Here is an 18,473-nt window from a genome sequence, read left to right on the forward strand (position 1 = left end):
TATATTAAATATTCAAACTTCTCTCTCTATATATTCTCTATCTATAGTGATTGTTCTTGCAGTAAGAGTTCCTATGCAATGCTTATGGATATTGAAAGAAGTCTACCTAGAGCTTTTGCATGTGACACAAAGGGGCTAAACCTTGAAAACTTAAAAAATCTAAATTCAATCTACAACTATCTTTAACAAGTTTCTTTATTTAAATTTTTTAAAACTAACTAGCTCACAAAATGGCTAAAATAAAATTGGAATGGCTTCAAAACATATTGTGCCAATGTCTTCAAAAATCCAAATTCATTCTTATCCAAAATATCTATAAGTACCATCTTTAACCATTTCCTTTATTTAAATTACTAAAAACTAAGCTCACAAAGTGGTTAACATAAACTATTCTATTCTGAATAAAAGGACAACAAAAATAAAAAAGAGGCATGACATACATTATCGAAATTATCAACCATCCATGTTGACAAACTATAACTTTAAGAGGACAATAAGAACAAAAGGAGGCATGCATCACTACCCATCTCTTGTACATGTTACAAATTTTAAAAGGACAACAAAAGCAAAAGGAGGCATGGCCATCTTTACAAAAATTATCAAACATCGCCACCTCTTGACACATTAGAATTATGTTAATGATGGACCAACGACAAAGTTCCAAGGCATGCCATGTTACATCATTATTTCATTTCCTTGTAAAAGTAGTATAGGTTTTGTGTATTTGACACATTAGAATTTCATTTCCTTATAAAATAGTAAGTTACATTATTTCATTTCCTTGTAAAAGTAGTGTAGGTTTTGAGTATTTGACCAGCACATTAGAATTTCATTTCCTTATAAAATAGTGTAGGCTGTGGACTTGAATAGCAAATTATTGTACTACTTTATATCCTCTAATAGTGTAGCCTGTTATGTAGGATGATTTCACTCGATCATCCATGTTCTTCGTTATAACCTCTTTCCCATTTATCAACTAAAGTAGTTAATTGAATTTCCTTACCAATCGTAATGTGTCTTTCCTTTTCTTCTTAACCACACGAGGAGACGATCAACCTGAGAACCCCACGAAAATGTTTGGGGGGCGAGGGCTAAGGCTCTTATAGCCCTTTATAGGGCTACACACAGAAATTGGCCATGCATGAATATGCTACACATAAGTGTCAACAAAGTCATGTGTATGACCTAGTCTAAAATCACTGAATTTGTGAATAACATGAAAAATGTCTCTTGAAGTGCAAATACGTAGTTTCATGGAGAAATCACTAGTGAGTACTAGAAACTAACCTTCTCTCATTAGAAAAACACGCTATTATTAAAACAGAAAAAATTAATATTATCTTTTTCACACAAAAAGGATTTTGGACATAACTTCCCATCCAGTACTCGTAGGATGAAGGCTGTCCCAAAAAAATGATTTCTCAGGGGATGAGCACAACCGATAAAGACGCCTTCCATTGCTATCTTCCTCACCACATCTCCCTCCCTTAATTGCTTCACAACAAGGACTCCATTGTAGCTTCATATTATTGGAGCCACCTATTCATGCCAAAAAAAAAAAAAAAAGTTAAACATACACACATTAGAGAAATTACCAAGGAACAAAAATAAAATGATTTCACTTTACTTGTACACTTTAGAATATCACTCTCCTTTCTAAATTGTGCATTGGAGTAACCAAAACAAAAAATATATTACAAGTGAGTCACGTCTAATAACACCACACCCTTGTATGAAATAGCACATCAAGCAACCCTATATCCACATCACATCTTAGTATTGTATTGAGAATTAAAGCCTGGATTACTAGTAAGAAAACTTGATTAATAAGTAAAGAATCCTTATGGATTTCTATACTCATTATAAACAAAAGAGGTATGAGAGAGAGAGAGAGAGAGAGAGAGAGAGCTATATTAGGCCTTAGAGAGACACTCAACGATTCCTACACAATTATGCACCCCTTCTAGAATATCCACCCATTGAGAGGGCATTGCATGATTACACCTTTCTTAATGCCCTTTATTTCACATAACAAGAATAACAAAGTATAATTACATAGTTAAGATATGCAATACTTTCTCAAAAAACTTAAAACACTTGTCTACATTTCAAAGCCTACATAATTGCATTTGTAGTACTTGTACAAAAAATTAAACACCTTGTCTAATCTTTAAAGCCTCATTAGTTTTCTAGAAAATATTAAAGAAAACATTTTAAAAGATGTTTTACATTGAAGGTCATTTCCCTCCTCTCTCTCTCTCTCTCTCTCTCTCTCTCTCTCACACACACACACACACACACACACACGTGCTCATGTGCCATGCACAGACACATTCACAATATTTCATTGAAGGAAGCATTTTGTGTATTGGGGGGCAAAGGCTCACACACACCATATCTAATTGATGCGAATAGCATTGTGTGTGTGTGTGTGTGTACGTGTGTGTGTACGTGCGCGCGCGAGCACACACACACACACACACACACACAAATATATATATATATATATATATATATATGTATGTATGTATGTATGTATGTATACACCTACATGTGCGTGTGTATGTGCATGCGTGCGTGCGTGCGTCCATATATATGTAAATATAGATACATACACATATTCATATGTATACACATCCATATAATATACATGTGATGGAAAAAGTGAAAGTAAGTGACAACTGCTACAAAGGCCTACTACCAACCTTTAGAGGTGCCTTAGTTAAACCTTCAATTGGCCAAGATTCACAACGATTTCACCCAAAGAGGAACTGATCCGGATCCAAGTGAAGCAAACCTTATTTTATTTAGACTTAGGTGGACAGAGAGGCATACACATACATACATAGAAACAAGACTGGATTTGTTCATGTGAAATAGAAACAAGGCTAAATTTATTTGTGTATGATGTATCTATGTATGTGTATACATACATACATACATACATATATATATATATATATGGAGGGACACACATACATGACAAACACACATACATACATACATAGAAAAAAGACTAAATAGATGTAATATACTCTTTCAAGTACGTTCCAAAAGGAAAGCATGACTGAACGGGTGGCGTTGGTTGCAGGCTACCTTGCAATGCGAGAAGGAAAGCACTAAACAAGTCGAGTGTGATGAGCTTGGCGGTTGGCAGCTTCTGTTGCAGCTCCGAGATGTGGGATGCTAGAAGCTTGTTGTGGAAGACGGTCCTTCCATTCAGCGTCTGATTGCAGCTGCTGTAGTTGCTAAGTGACGTGACTCCCGGGAAACAGCCAAACGGCTCCAGATTTGTCACTGCCAACGTCTTGAATCCCAACTCATGCAGAACTTCAACAGACGTAGCAATCTCTGCTACCACCTTGGTTATAAATTTGTAAAGGCCCTGCACTGATTGATGTTTAGCATTCCATTAATCCTATCAATAATCACAGCAACCACCAGAGATTATTGTTAACACTTGCATTCACGAAGAACGCACAGATTGATGTCAATACAACACATTACCGCAGCCAATTAAGATAAACATACCGTGGACGATACTACTAATCATGTCAAAGTACGCAGGAAAGAATTAATGCGACGATAATTAGCCTAATTAAGGCGAGCCCGATGCAGCAAAAAAGAAAAGATGATTGATCCGAAATGGTGTAAGTGGTAAGACCTCGTCGTTTGGATGGAGAAGACTGTAAGCAGTGTAATCATTGCCTGCTATAACGAGAAGAGCGATGGCGGATTGAGTGATAAGGTCCTTGGATACTAATCCACTGCTGATTGCAGCTCTGAATTGGTCGATTTGGGCATTAATGGTTGGAAAAAGAGGGCCAAATGTGGGGAAAACGCCACTCCCTCCGAATGCGAAGTTGATTCCTCTCGTCGCCTGCAGTTGCGCAGCGCCATGGCTACTGTTAATCACCCGATAAGGTAAAGGTGTCCTGATGCCCAAATAAGACGCTGCACAGTATATATAACGGTATCAAAAACATCATCATCATCAGGCTACTAAACCCAAGCATTTAATTTGAGTTTTTAAAAACCATGCATTTGGGCTGTACTTAGAATAAAGCTTATGGTAATCAATCTGTGATTGTAAAAACATTGATAAAGCCAAGCTTTGGGTTCTGGTTAAGACAAATTAGATTGTCGTAAGACTATGATGAGGAAGACATTAACGCCACGCATTTGGGCTCAACTTAAGACAAAAATTATGGTTAGTATTCTGATTTCTGTAGAAATAACGGATAATGGTTAGTATTCTGATTTCTATAGAAATAACAGATAATGGTGCGATTAGAGTAGCTACTGATTAAAATTCATCAAAGATAATGAGGTGAGTATGTTTCCAACTAAATACATGAAGATAGAAAGACAGTGATTAGGCCACACTAATGGGATATACCGATTTTAGTAAAGTCATTAAACCAAATGAATGGAGTTATAGAGATTAATTATGGTATGGTTAGGCTAATTAGTTAATGGAGCGTACCATAGTAATCAGTCAAGACCCTTCCATTTGAGTATCGACCGGTGGGCTTCCCTGGCCATGTGATGCCATAGGGCTTTTTCCATGGTGCATACAGGGTTGGATTGGAGGGGTCATGGTTGCCGGTGTCTGCATAAGAATCTCCAAATACAAACAATGCAGTAGGTTCTGCTTCAATGTGATTCACAGCGAGAGCTGCCACAAGCACAATTAATCAAATTACTGCCAATCTAATCAATGATCTGTATAAATTAGCTATCATAATCAGTCTGTTATGTCAAAATACACCGACAAAATGAGAGTAGATCCTAGACAATGAGTCTGATAAGCTGAAGCACTCACTAATTGTGAAGAGGATGACCATGGAGACAATGATGCAGGTCGCCATAGCCTGCACAGTGCATGCTATTGACTGGCAACCCACAACCTCGTGCTGCTTGCAAACGATGAAGTTGAAATATTAAATTGAGGGCTTTCAATACGCTAGACAGTTTCACCTATTTCTTCACCACATTAAAATTTTGGAAACCCCACTCATTTATGATCTCGCAGCCCCCCAGCTGTCTTCCACAAATGAGGTAAAAGCCAATTTCAGCCAAGCTCCACCACATTTTTTTTAAAATTCTATATTGCCTAAAATAGTATTTTTTCAGATATTGTTTTTCCCTTAAAGGCAATTTTTTTAAAATGCACATGCATATTTTTGGTGATATTATGAGCTTTTTGCACCATACAAATGATACAATATCCATTATTTTTCTACCTTGGGACGTCACCTTCCTCTAGAAAGATTGAAGGCCAAACGTTTTTACTTAAAGGCCAAGTCTTCCATATACAACCATGTAAGGAGTGTGAACACAAAGGCTTCCATATAAGAAGTGTGAACACAAAGGCTTCCATATCAGAAGTGTGAACATAATGGGCCACCATTTTCGAGAAGACGTCTCCTATCTCAACTTTCAACATAACTAGTTGGAACCCGTGCTTCGCACGTCTTTTGAGGCTTCCAAAATCAAATTCTACCCAAACATCCTCCTCTTCTTCCCAAACCTCCAAATTCTTGCCATGTGGCAGCTTCGTGACACTCTTCCTTAAGATCATATAGAGAAGAGAAGTCTTTTGAAAAGCTACATGGACGTCAGACCCTTCCAAGCAAGGTTGCTTTCTGATGGTCGCGTCATGTTCGTTTTTGCGTGTTTCTGTCCTATAAAATATGCCACTTATTTTAAGTGAGCGTAAAAAAATAAAGTAAATTATGGAAAAACGAGTATTATTTCTACAAAACCCCTCATTTTGAAGGGTGACCTAACTCATCAAAATCCAAGTTCCAAGAGCCTTCAAAGTGGGTTTTTCCCTTCACACAAGAAAGCTCATTTCACAAATGGTCTCCGAGAAAAATCTTCAGAGTTATGAGTTTTCTTCAACAGGATAATGAGTTTTTTATCCAACCTACAATGTTCGAGAAAGGTGTGCCTCAGTTAATGTTCAACCGATCAAAAATTCAAAATAGCTGATCGAGATTTTTTTGTAAAAAGAATTGAATCGGTTGAAACAAATGCAATAACAGTGTAAAGTATGGCTATTTTCTTCAAATTCCCACTCGATGACACATGACTTGCCTACATGTTGCTCTGCAGAAACATTATAGGGATTAGAAGGATTGGGTCGATTTTTCAACACTGTCAATTTTGGATTGTGTAGATTGTATAACTTGTCTTATCCTCTTACATCATTTTCAATTGATCTTATTCATAAATTGAATTTACTTTTTTGATACTTGAGATTTTGTTTACTTGCAATTTTAGTATGGTTGGTAGTAATTGATGCCGATATAAATGAATTGACTCCACATTAATCCAAAAATATCACCATATAAGGTTGTAGCTATTCAATGTATAGGAATATGTAGTGTAGAATGAATTGTGCTCCCATTGATATGAAAGTTCAACAATAAGTATTATAAGAAATGTCTTTCCCATCCCACACCACTGATCGTTAGAAAAAGTAAATTTTTAATATGGATTTTTTCCCCATTATGTCATCAAAAAGTCATTTAAAAAGGAGCCTTTGCTTGTTATTAAGTAGGTGTTTCAAGCTAAAGTATTTTATAGGTGACTTTTCTTAGATATTGTAGTTTTCTATACCTTCTTTTGGTAATCTTCTTTTGATCATGTTAGAGAGTAATGATATTGATCCAATTGTAAGGTCCCTCCCTCTTATAAAATAGTTGATATTATCTATTTTTGAGAGGGAGGGACCTTACACCAATGATTCTGTATAGTCCACTATTTCATCTATAGATATGTGTGTTATGTTGAATTCATTGAAACTAATTAGTGTTTTTTGAATGTTGGCCTTATAAGAATGCACCCACCAAGAAGTATGTTGAACTCATTGAAACTATTTAGTATTTTTTGAATGTTGACCTTATAAGCATGCTCCCACCAAGAAGTATGTTTCATAAGTTTTTCATTTTTTTCTTTATTAAAAGGCATGTATAAAACTATTTTTTTAAGTGTATTAAAGTACATTTGTGAGATCTTTTTTTATGATGAGATTATCCACATAGTGAACATTGACCATATACACCCTTTACTACTCACAAAAATCATTTTAAAAAAGGTTTATGAGTAATATTAATGCTCACACTCCAACCACCACTCTATTGATATTCTAGCATGTTGCAACTTATGGAGTGCCTTCCATATAACATGCATACATTCCTTTGATTAAATTTGATGGTAAGACAATTTTATTCTCTGTGTAATGACATTGTGCATCGCATTTGGTATTTTCTTGGATAAGCATCTAATTTACGTTTAGCATTATAAATCAAGCATTAATCCCAAAAAGAATTCTAAGATATAAAGAAATTGCATCTCTTCTAATAGTAAATTCTTCTAAGATCAATATGGCCCTTTAAGAATATCCTTTTTTAAGAAAATGAATCACTAAACGAGATCAAGTACCTTAAGTTTGACAAAACTTAAGATAACACAAATTTTAAGGATCTTAATAATTTAAGAATACCTATAGAAACTTGACATGGTTTCTACTCTTGAAGCTATTCATTGACTTGATTACTTCAAAAAGTGATATTACATGCTCCCAAGCTTTAAAAACCCCAATGAGGGCACCTTATTATTATGGGCTAATTTGCACCCTAGCATGCTCTTGCCGCCCTAGTTACACAGTAGTCCTCATGCCTAATGGGGCTATCCCGCTATGGTAGCTAACATCTCCAAAAAAAAATATGGCTACTCTTATGGTCAGAGGATAGAAAAGTTTACTTTGATAAAACTCCTCTTATGGGAATCTCAACTGTGTGCTATATTTCTTGCATAGGAGGGCATTATCACCCATCTCTTTAATTCTTCCTTTAAAAGAACATAAGCAAATTATAAGCACTCTTGAAGAAAAAAGAGAATTTTTTGATTAAACATCATCTTCTCAACATCCTTACCCATCAATATGTAGTAAAAAAAACATCAAACAACTAATATGTGATTAGTTTCAATCATATCAAGAATATTCAAACAAGTCTACTAATGGTCTATAGCATAAAAAACTATAGCAAACCCTCTTGGATCATCAACCTTTCATACATCTCAGAGTTTAAAAGAAAGCATTATAGATATCAAAACACATTGATCCAAGAACTATGAAATGAATCTTGTACTCATGAACTTACTAAACCTTACATAAAATTATATGCAATTCTTTATTACAAACTCTTGGCTTTTAGGATCTTTGTGTGTGTGTGTGTGTGTGTGTGTGTGTGTGTGTGTGTGTGTGTGTGTGTGTGTGTGTGTGTGTGTGTGTGTGTGTGTGTGTGTTCACCTAAATGAGCATTCTCCTTGCATAAAAGAGGAAGAAGAGAAGAGAAGGGAGAAGATGCAAGGACCAATTCAGGAACATGCACTTAGCCAACCCTAAGTGGGTTAACTCCTCGATGTGAAGCCACTACGGGCTCACTCCACCACCACTTGTGTCACCTAAGTAGAGCTTTCCTTGAGCTAAGTAGGGAGCAATGAGAGAAGGGTCTATGGAGATCTTAACTCCTATATCAATGCCATCATGTGTGCGAGAGAGAGAGAGAGAGAGGAGAGAGAGGAGAGAGAGAGGAGAGAGAGAAGAAGAAGAAGAAGAAGAGGTAAGGAAGTGTCATCTACAAGCACACACTCACAATTAAGCAAGCAATCTTCCATCCACACACAAGCTCACCACCATAGCTATAAGAGAGTAAGAGGGGAGAAGAAGAAGACTCAATTGTGATAATGGCATTGTATATCCTTTTCATATTTCATAAGTCACTTATATACATAAGCTCTCTTTTTACAATGGCCAGCTGCCCATTAACAATTGGGGACCCAAAACTGGTTCTCTAGTTCTATGTACACTTAGGCTTTGTTGCTCATGCTCGGCATTACACATGTTGTAAGCTCGATCACTCCATATCTTTTTACGTGAAGTGCTTAGCCGGTTTTGCATAAAAATAAATTACATGAAGTGTAACCATGCTTTGAGTAAGGTTAACCATTATGATTAACATACCACCCTTCCTAATTCAGATCCATCCTCAGCTGGCAAGAAAGTTAGTGGCGGTAATAGAGGGAGTAGGTGCAGACAAAACCATACCATGATTTGGGGTATTGGGGGGGGGGATGGTGGAATTGTCCAGAAGGCGATCTCCACCATCTCTTTAAAGGTATGGAGGCACCAGGCGGGCATCCACCTATGCGCTTATAGTAGTAACCGAAGAGTTTCTTGAGTTTGGGGTCTTTGTTGATGTTGAAGGTGAGGCCTTGGGCTCCTTCATCATAGTGGTGCCAAGTAGGGAAATTTTCCAAACGAGTGATTATTAGGTTGAAAAAACAGATGGTGCCGATGATGGCGAGACCGAGCACTTAATCATACTTAGTAGTGAATGCATGCATCCGAGCAAGCATGCTTTCTCCAGTGTATGTACTACTGGAAGTTGGGGGGGTGAACCAATGAAAGTTAAACGGAAGCTTTGGGTTCTTCTTCTATTAATTGCAGAACATGTCCCATGCCCATCGACGACGAGACATATGGGGAGATAGGCTGGGTTGATGCCGAGGTGGCATGGTGCCTATAGTATTCAGCCCAAATGTGAGGCTAAGGGGACGCTGCCAAATAGGCTATTTGCCCATGAGATCAAGCGTGATGGGTCGAGAGTCAGGGTTGGACAACATGTAGCTGCTATGTTGTCGGTGCGGGTGTTGTCTTTTTCAGGCATCCTACTTGGCATCAATGTAGAGGCAAAGGACATGAATGTCCATGCAATCTGTGATCTTTATCAATGGTGCTTGTTTGAGTTGGTATAAAAGCAGGATGTGGCTAGTCTGTTTGAATTTCGTGCAATCTAGAGGGTCACACTAGTTGAGGGGATTAAGGGGATGAACAACCTCATCCTTTTCCTATGAGGGCTGGGGAGGAATCTTACCTTCTTCCAAGAGCATGGGGGTAGGTGAAGGGTTGGGGTTCTTGGTGTGGAGAGATTTTTGATATAGAGGCTATGGTGCCGAGTGAGGCATCAAGGAGTGTAGGTGGGTGCACTGACAAAGAAGGTTGGTCCTTGGGGAGTAATGGCTGGCCCAATCGTAGACTGAGGGAGGAAGGTGGCGAGGGTGGTGTTGGTGAAGGGGGTGGTAAGGGAACATGAGGCGGGGTGGTATGTGGTGAGGGAAATAGGGGAAGGGTGGCTGGGAAGGAGGTTGGAGGGGGGAAGCTGATGCCGGAGAGGAGTTTTGCATGGAGGGTGGGGGGCTCAAGAGTGAGGAGGGTGCTGGGGGCAAAGGCAGGGGGTCTTCATGTGTGGGGGGATCATTTTCGTCATTGTCATCATCCTCACTATCTTGTCGTCATAATCTCCCATAGGGGCTGGAGCAGGTCGTTTAGAGAAGAAGAAAGATTTGGCTTGTCGAACCTCTTCAAGAGTCAAATCCTAGGAGAAATCCCCATGTGAGTCATTGAATTGGAGTATGGCAATGGCAGCAATGACCTCCAATTGATGGTAGATCCGACTATATGATACAAGGAGGCCATGGGGGGAGTAGGGTTCAATGACACAACAAAGAAGAGCTTTGTAGGCTGAGTAAACATATGTTCAGCCTTGTCATTCCAGGTAGGTAAGGGCAGTAATAGATTTGGAAGATCCGTATGGGTACAAACAGAGGCCAAGGAGTACCGTGAGCTCGATGGAGGCATCGGTGTTGGTGGCTTGTCCGTACTCCAAGAGACAGTCCCAATTGGAGAGGTTAGCGCGATGAGAGGATGGATGGGGAGGGTGAAGAGGATTGTGGGGGTGTCGAGATAGATTTGGCTCTAGAGGAAAAGTGTGACAAGTAAGCTAATAGAAGAGGGAACGATTTTGGTGATGAGGTAGGAGACGATAGAGGCGGTGAGAGGCTCAGCTAGAAAGATATTGTGCTGAAGTAGATTTAGCTCGAAGGTCCAAAAGTTGAGCTTGAGGATCTGGGTGGGGTTTTTGGGTGGATATGAGAGGATAGGTAGCTTGGTGGCAGCATCCATCAAGGTGTTGACCTTGCGTCCAGTTTTGATGGATACCTGCCTTAAATCGGTTAGTTACACCTGACTAGCGCATTCTTTGGCTGCCCATAGCTACGCATCTTTTTGCTTTAGGGTCTTCTTTGTGATGTTTTTGTATGCCTCGAAGGAGCACGGATTTGGTCTCAACCATCCTGGGTGATTTGAGCAATACGGTACATTTTGTGGGCTTCTTAGGCAAGGGAGCAGGTGCCGTGGACTATCTTGGCATTTCCTTAAGTTGTGTGGAGTTGTGCTTGAAGATGGTTGATAGCATGCAGGGCTTTGGTGAGGTTTCTCTCTTGGTCCACCAACGAGGGTTGTAGTTAGGTATTGCCATGGAGAGCAGCCTAGAGGTCATGCTGGCTTTGCATCAGATCGGCCGGGAGCATGGCTGACTATGAGGCCGTGACTTGCTCGTGTTGGCACTACATGTAATCCATCATGGATGTGGGGAGCTCCCTGGTGAGGTTGGAGAAGCCTTCCACGAAATCTAGGAGAGCGCCATGGAAGGAGCAGATACCCTCAAAGAAGGCTTGTTGTGAGTGGGAGCATCCACAGCTTGCACCTAATGGAATATGTCCATGGTTTGGCTCTGAGAGGCAGAGGGTGAGGCAAAGAGGCCTTTGTTGACGAGCTAGTGAGCATGAGGGGAGGGGTTGGGCACTTGGGGTGATGGGTGTGGAGTGGAGTGGAGTAGGGCCTCCTCTAGGAAGTTAGAGATCTTGCAACGCTCCTCCTCTTTGGCAGTTTTGCGGCATACCTCTTCCTCCTGAGTGTTGAAATGTTAGCGCTTGGATGGGGGAGTGGTGGGGGAAGGTTGGGAGAAGGGTATGGGGGGAGGGATAGTAGTGTCTCCCTATATACAGGCAGGCTTGGGTAACTCCTCCTAACCTACGGCATGGTATAATACTTTGGTGAGTATGGAGGAGGCTGCTAGCTTGCCGACAAGATCAAATACGCACAAATAGAGAGGACTTTGCAACATAATAGTGTAATTAGATTAGACTTAAAAATGCTTGTATTATGAAAGATTAATGCTCATGCACTATAACTTAGAATGAACTAAATGAACTTAACATATGGGAGAATTAACTCAATCTCTCAATACCTAATTAACTTGTTGGTGATCAGCCCTTAATATACCTTTCTATCCTTGTATTACATACACTAATCACAATGAATTATATTGGGTATCTAAATATCTTTGAATGAATTCACACTAATCCATTGCATGCTTAAGGGAGCATCCAAAGTTTGTATGCAATGCACTTGTTGGAGAGGCTTGCATATGGAACATTGAAGAAAATCCTACAAGATACTTGGGCCATTGTTTTGACCGCTCTTGAAACATCTACAGTGCATCTGTTGTGTGTGTAAGCACTGGGAAGGGGTTTCAGGTAGGCATGTACTTCTTGAAGAAATTAATCAAACTCACAAATACATCAAGGAATAAACTATAGACTAGAATCAAATTGACAAGACTGAGCATAAAATAAAAAACATGAGATAGAGTAGACATTACCATCAACACACTATTGGGTACAATCTTCCTCCCCTCCCCAGAAGTGTTGGCATACTCCCACTTCTTGGGTATTTATGTCTTTATTAACAAAAATAGCCCACATGCCAAAAATAGTTGCACACGCTTACATGGGCTTGCCTTGTACAAAAAATAGGAGTTGCTTTTACCAAAAGCTTAAATAAATCCTTCCTATCCAAATCACTATGGAAAAATACATATAAACCCCCAAGGGCTAGTTCACGTGCAACCAAATTAATAGGTCCATGCCCATGTATAACAAAAAGTGAGCGGCTAACAAAATACAAAAATATCTTGTAGTAAATACCACAACCAAAATACCAAAATCATTAGCTATCTCGCCAATGCCAAAATACTAAAAGCAAAACCTTCCTGGTAATTGCTCATGCCAAATCACCACCATCATGTCCCAGCCATACTAACTTACGAGCACAAAACTCATCAATATCACCAACCTACAAGTTGTCCATTCAAACACATTACACATTAGCAACACATGCTAAAATTACACAATAGTACATAAGCATTAAATCTAACACTTAGTTCCAGCCATCCTGAAATATTCGGAATCACCCAAGTGCCATGCTACAAACATAGTGGTAATTAGGCATCCCCAATTAACCAGAGAGGGACAGATGGACAAATCGTAGCATCCCTCCTACCCGGGATAGTAATTGTCCTCAGTTACATCATATCAACTGGCCTATGTTTGAAAGTAAGATTGGATGAGGTCAGGATAGGCATAGAAAAACCATCCATCAAGCATTCTCTCTGAGGTGATTTTTAAAGATCAGTAGAACCAGTCAAATGAACATATGTGAAACAAGTCTAAGTGTCCCATACCACAAAGGCGCATTCCACTTACAATCATAAGATGATAAAAGATAGAAGATAAAAATGTGTCTAGTGTAAGTATATGAAATACCACCAGATTAATTCCATATATCACTCCTTAAATTAGAATATAAGTTTGAGACGGATTGGCTAGTTCCCTCTCAAACTTAAATTTCGACATAAATTTTCTTTATCTAAAATTTATTTGATTAAATTTAAATTCTTAATTATGGTATTAATAATTAATATTTAAAGCATGCAAAATATTAAAAGTATGCATGCTAAAGTCTATTCTTACTTGAAAAATGAATGATAAGCTAATGAATTTCTTTTTGAAATCTTATTGCAAAAGCAAAGATGGTTTTTAAAGAAAATTTAAAATATTTTCCTAAATGTCTAAGTAGAAATTCCCCTTGAAGTTTATGTTCTTTATTTAAGGACTCGTGAAGAGAGTCAATATGTTCTTGTATTGTGGGAGTGTGGGGATAAATCTGCCATAGCTAAAACTTAAGAAATAACAAATATTTTTTATGAAAACAATGGTGAAGAATATATATCTCATTATTGTGGTGTGGTTGAAATTATATGGCAAAAATAATTTAATATTCTAAGAACATGTGAATCTGTATACTTTCTATGCATATAGAATATAAAATTCTTAATTAAAAAATAAATATTAAAGAAAAAGAGAAAAATAACAACTAAGGTTAAATTTTAAAGTTGCTACTGTAATAGTACTAGAAACAATAATTCAAGTAATACTTGACATCATAAATTAAAATATAAACTGATTATTAATATCAAGATAGGAGATTCAACTTACCTTGAGTTGATAAGTTGTTTGTTATTAAAGAAATTTGAAAAATTAAATGAATAAAAATGTTAACTATAACAAGTTCAATAATAAGTTTTACAATCCTCTAATAATACGGATGTGATTAGGTACAATTACTTTCTCGGGTAGTAACTTAGATTTAAGGTAATAAAGACGAGTACGAAATTCATGATTAGATAGTGTTGAGTCGTCTTCTATATTATATCCCTGAATGATATTTATGTGTTCCATGATCTGACAAAAACGGATGTTCGTAGCAAAATCTCTGGTATGGGTATCATAATGAAACATTCTTCATGTTCATGTGTCCAAATCTTCGACCATTCGTCGTCTTATTGATTATTGAAGATCCGCAATAATTTTGATGAATTAAAGCACCATTCCTTTTAGATAAATAGGCTAGTCGTCTACACTCTAACATGACTCAGTTCCAAAGGTGGATAGGGGTCAGTAAGAATCCATTAAGATAGAGAATCCATTAGGATCTTAACTTTTTGTTGATATAGTCTGTCATGACTTTTTTTGTCTCAATCGGGAGCTTTTTGTTTCAATGCTAGATTGTACTACTCCAAATTTTAAACATAATATAAACATAAATATAATGAATGACTAGTATCAATTCTAACAACCTTGATTGATAAAATGAAAATATCAATTTACTATCAACTTGGAAACTAGCTCTACAAGGATGAGAAGGGCATCAATAAGAAATCAACAAGAAGGGTTCAAAAGGGAGACAAGGGACAGAAATGGTCTTCACAGGTAAGTTGGCGGTATTCCAAACAAAACAACACTCCACAAAGCATTCGTAAGCAATGGGTCCGAAAGGACTTGCTAATGGCACAAGGTTACTACCAAGGTAATACAACAGTATGGGTGCCTAAACTCCACCTAGTGGCCACCGTTGTTGCAAACACCTCTGAATACAAAGGAAAGGGTAGTAAAGGCATTCAAAACCAACTCCCAACTAAAACCAATGCTAAGAGTGCACAAACACTCGTGTGGAGGAAGAAGCCAATCCAACAAGATGGGTTAAATATAACCAAACCAATACCTGTAACCACCTCGATCAAGGAGCTAGACAAGGACCTTGAAAGGAGGAAAAAGAAGGTGCAACAAATGGACACTGATACAAGCCCCAATCCATAGGACTTAATAGAAACACTGTTCAGTTGGGTGGAGGGAGGAAGAATCAAGCACTCTCACACGGAGTTAAAACGCCTGCAAACAACACCTACCCCGGAGTGCCTCCATATTCTAGAAGAGGTCGAAGTTAAAGACAAGCTGGAGAAGGTGGGCCTTGCGAGGATGGCACAGATTCTCCCCCAGAACATAGACACAGAACTATGTGCAGAATATATAAAGACGTACGACAAAGCCACCAAGAGGGGGACAATGACAAATAGATGGCACCACGAGGAAGTATTGATCACAGAAGAATTAATACGTGAGGCTCTGTAGCTCCCACCACCAGTAAAGATACATACACATGCCTTTGACAAGATGCCCCTAGATGCAATGCTGAAGAAGAACGCCTACAACTCTAATGGAGCTGAATACGAGAATATCAGGGATGAAGTCACAAAAAAGGCATGCAGGGCTATGTCACTAATCATGCAAGTAAAGTTAGTGGATAGGTACAACAGGATGCCATTGAATCGAATATCAAAGGTGCATGAAGAAAAGGAGGAGGATTGGGCCTATTACATCCACAGGGAGATGGAGAACTACCTTAAGGCCCATCAGTCGAAGATTTGCAACCTGTACCTAATGACACAAGTACTAAACCATGTGGCTTGGAGGCCTCTCCCAGAACCAGAACCCGAAGAGAGAATGCAATTGGCACTCCTAAACAGAGAAACCAATGCTGACTGCTACGTAAATGCAAGAAGGGCTCATGGAGACTAAAGCGATAATGAAGGAGATCAAGAGAGAAAGAAAAAAGAAGACTGAACAAAAGATGAGGGGATTCATACCGAATGTTGTTGAAGAAACACAGAGAATTGAGGTTGAACTTAAGTAGGAAATAAAGTCGTACCAAGAAGTACTAGGGCAACAGGAAGCCAGTGTCAGCAAGGCAACACAGGAAGAGAGGACGGAAGCATAGCACATGACTCCTCCTCAAAGCCCGGCCCCCTTAATCTTCAAAAATTACCTCCCCTGAAGAATTCCACGATGTCACACACCTGCGGGGTTGCAGCCAGAGCCTGAAGCAGGAGCAATGCCAGCAGAAGAACCCCAAGAACTTGAAGAAGCTACATCTCTCCTAGTGCAAGTCATAGAAGAGCCATTGGAAACAGGTAAAAGGCCAAGGGCTAAAGATACACTCAGTCCAAGCAAAAGGAGATGTTTGGAGGATGAGGCTGATCCCACTATCACTATGGGGAAAAAAAAAATTTGGGGGGGGGTGTGGCATAGTATTAACTGATCCTCATGATATTTACTTTTATCCCTTACACCCAATTGTGCTGCTAAACCTTCGTAGTTGGTGTCGGGTGCTCCAAAACTCTAAAATCCTGGACAACAGCGTCGAAAAATTAGACCTGCTTGTTCCAGATGATATTCCTAACACACCGGCCAACTATGAGGTTGTAGCCCAAAGTTATCAATGGATCATAAGCCATGGTGGCTAGAGGTATACAATACTCACCAGCACTTAAACCTATGTGAATCCTCTTTATATCACCCTTTTGGTATTCTAAAACTCTATCATAACATCTACAAGCATCTAGAGGCAATGTTAACAAACGTCCTTTACACTTTTGATAGAACACATATTGAATATCCTAACATAAGTCCCGAGGATATAACTGAGCTCCAAGACTTTATGAAGCTACACAAACCTAGCCACCCACCCCCAAGTTCAGGCCATGGTCAAGAGAGACTTCAAGTTCATCATCTAACCCTACTTACCTCATATATTCTAATGTTGCCAGTAAATTACTTGATCCGTATCCAAATGCTCCGCCTATTAACAAGTCTCAAGCAGACTACATTTTTTCTACTCTCCCTTCTCAACCTTTAGAATTTCCCACTAACACTCTCACCCCCGAGGAGGTACCGGCACCTGACCCGTCTCCCCCACGGCAAACTCAAGAGGTACGTCACACTCTCCCACAAGACACCATTGAATCTTTTACTAATGATACTATTCTCTGGAGTCCTTCTATGGTACAGAATATGAAGGATTCATAAGAGCTGGGAATCCACTGCTAAAGCTAAAACTTATGTTCAAGGTGTTAATGCAAATAACACCATTTGAACCAACTCGGCAAATTTTACCAGAAGCATGCTCAGATGTCACACCGACAAAGCAACCCTATGTCCCATACCCTCTCCGAGCACCTCACCCGGAACTAGAAGAACTCCTACCTTTGGCTGGAGAGGTCACTCTATGGTCTAACGTGACACGGCACACCAAGTTAGCAAACCCACAATTGGTCGATTTGTTGGAAATAAGAATGGTGACATTTATGATCAGTTATTGCTTCCGCAAAAGTGGAGAAAGGCTCACCCAGTCCACACAAGAGGGGGGTATACAATAATTATCACAGATGATGCGAACCCCAAGCTAGAAGATTTCGGCATACAAGCAGGCCGGAGGAAAGAGTTCCTCACAATCCCAAAATACAACCACGAATATATGTGTGCACCACCAACTCAATGAGTGGATCCCTTGTACATGCCACAAAGAGAATATGGACACCTTTGGAGCTTCAAGAGGCCAAGCAACGGGATTCACATATCTGTTATAACTTTCCCATCTTCATTCCAGCCACATTTATAGACATAAGAGAACAAAGGAAGCAGATGTTGAATTGGATATAGGCATGGCACCGTATCTTAGACCCGATAATGGTGGCCAACGTTCGATTCTTAAAATTGCTCGTGGTCCTGATCGATCAACCCAAGGAATGGTATGATGCTGAGCAGCTATAGTTTGACATGAATCAAGGACCCTCTGACAGAGGTATGTGTTGTATTATCATCACCTAAGGTTCCTTTTAGCCTATATGCATGTCACATTCAAAGACATGGTCGACACCGGGTTCTAGATATCACACTCGGCATTCCGAAGAACCCTAAAAAAGCTTCAATCACACCGTAACTTCTACCGTCATGGGTTTGGCGACCAAGTCTTTTGATTTATAATAACAGGTTCTCAAGACAGAACCTACATCAGGTGTAGGGGGGGATGTTAATCCCAT

The 18,473-nt window shown here is 39.2% G+C and overlaps 1 protein-coding gene across 1 annotated transcript; it reads right to left on the bottom strand.

The window, feature by feature from the left end:
• Nucleotides 1-1,296: 1,296 nt before the first annotated feature.
• LOC147621179 (GDSL esterase/lipase At5g03610-like) lies at nucleotides 1,297-4,988 on the bottom strand. The gene is made up of 5 exons (XM_086823904.1): nucleotides 4,826-4,988; nucleotides 4,487-4,678; nucleotides 3,665-3,954; nucleotides 3,097-3,385; nucleotides 1,297-1,539 (listed from the first exon to the last, which is right to left on the bottom strand). Exons 1-5 carry the CDS (start codon nucleotides 4,869-4,871, stop codon nucleotides 1,346-1,348), a joined length of 1,011 nt encoding a protein of 336 aa, XP_086680030.1. The 5' UTR covers nucleotides 4,872-4,988; the 3' UTR covers nucleotides 1,297-1,345.
• Nucleotides 4,989-18,473: the final 13,485 nt, after the last annotated feature.

This window comes from Cibotium barometz, chromosome 30, assembly GCF_041138505.1.
Source record: "Cibotium barometz isolate CiBa-2024 chromosome 30, ASM4113850v1, whole genome shotgun sequence".
In the NCBI taxonomy this organism is placed as follows: domain Eukaryota; kingdom Viridiplantae; phylum Streptophyta; class Polypodiopsida; order Cyatheales; family Cibotiaceae; genus Cibotium; species Cibotium barometz.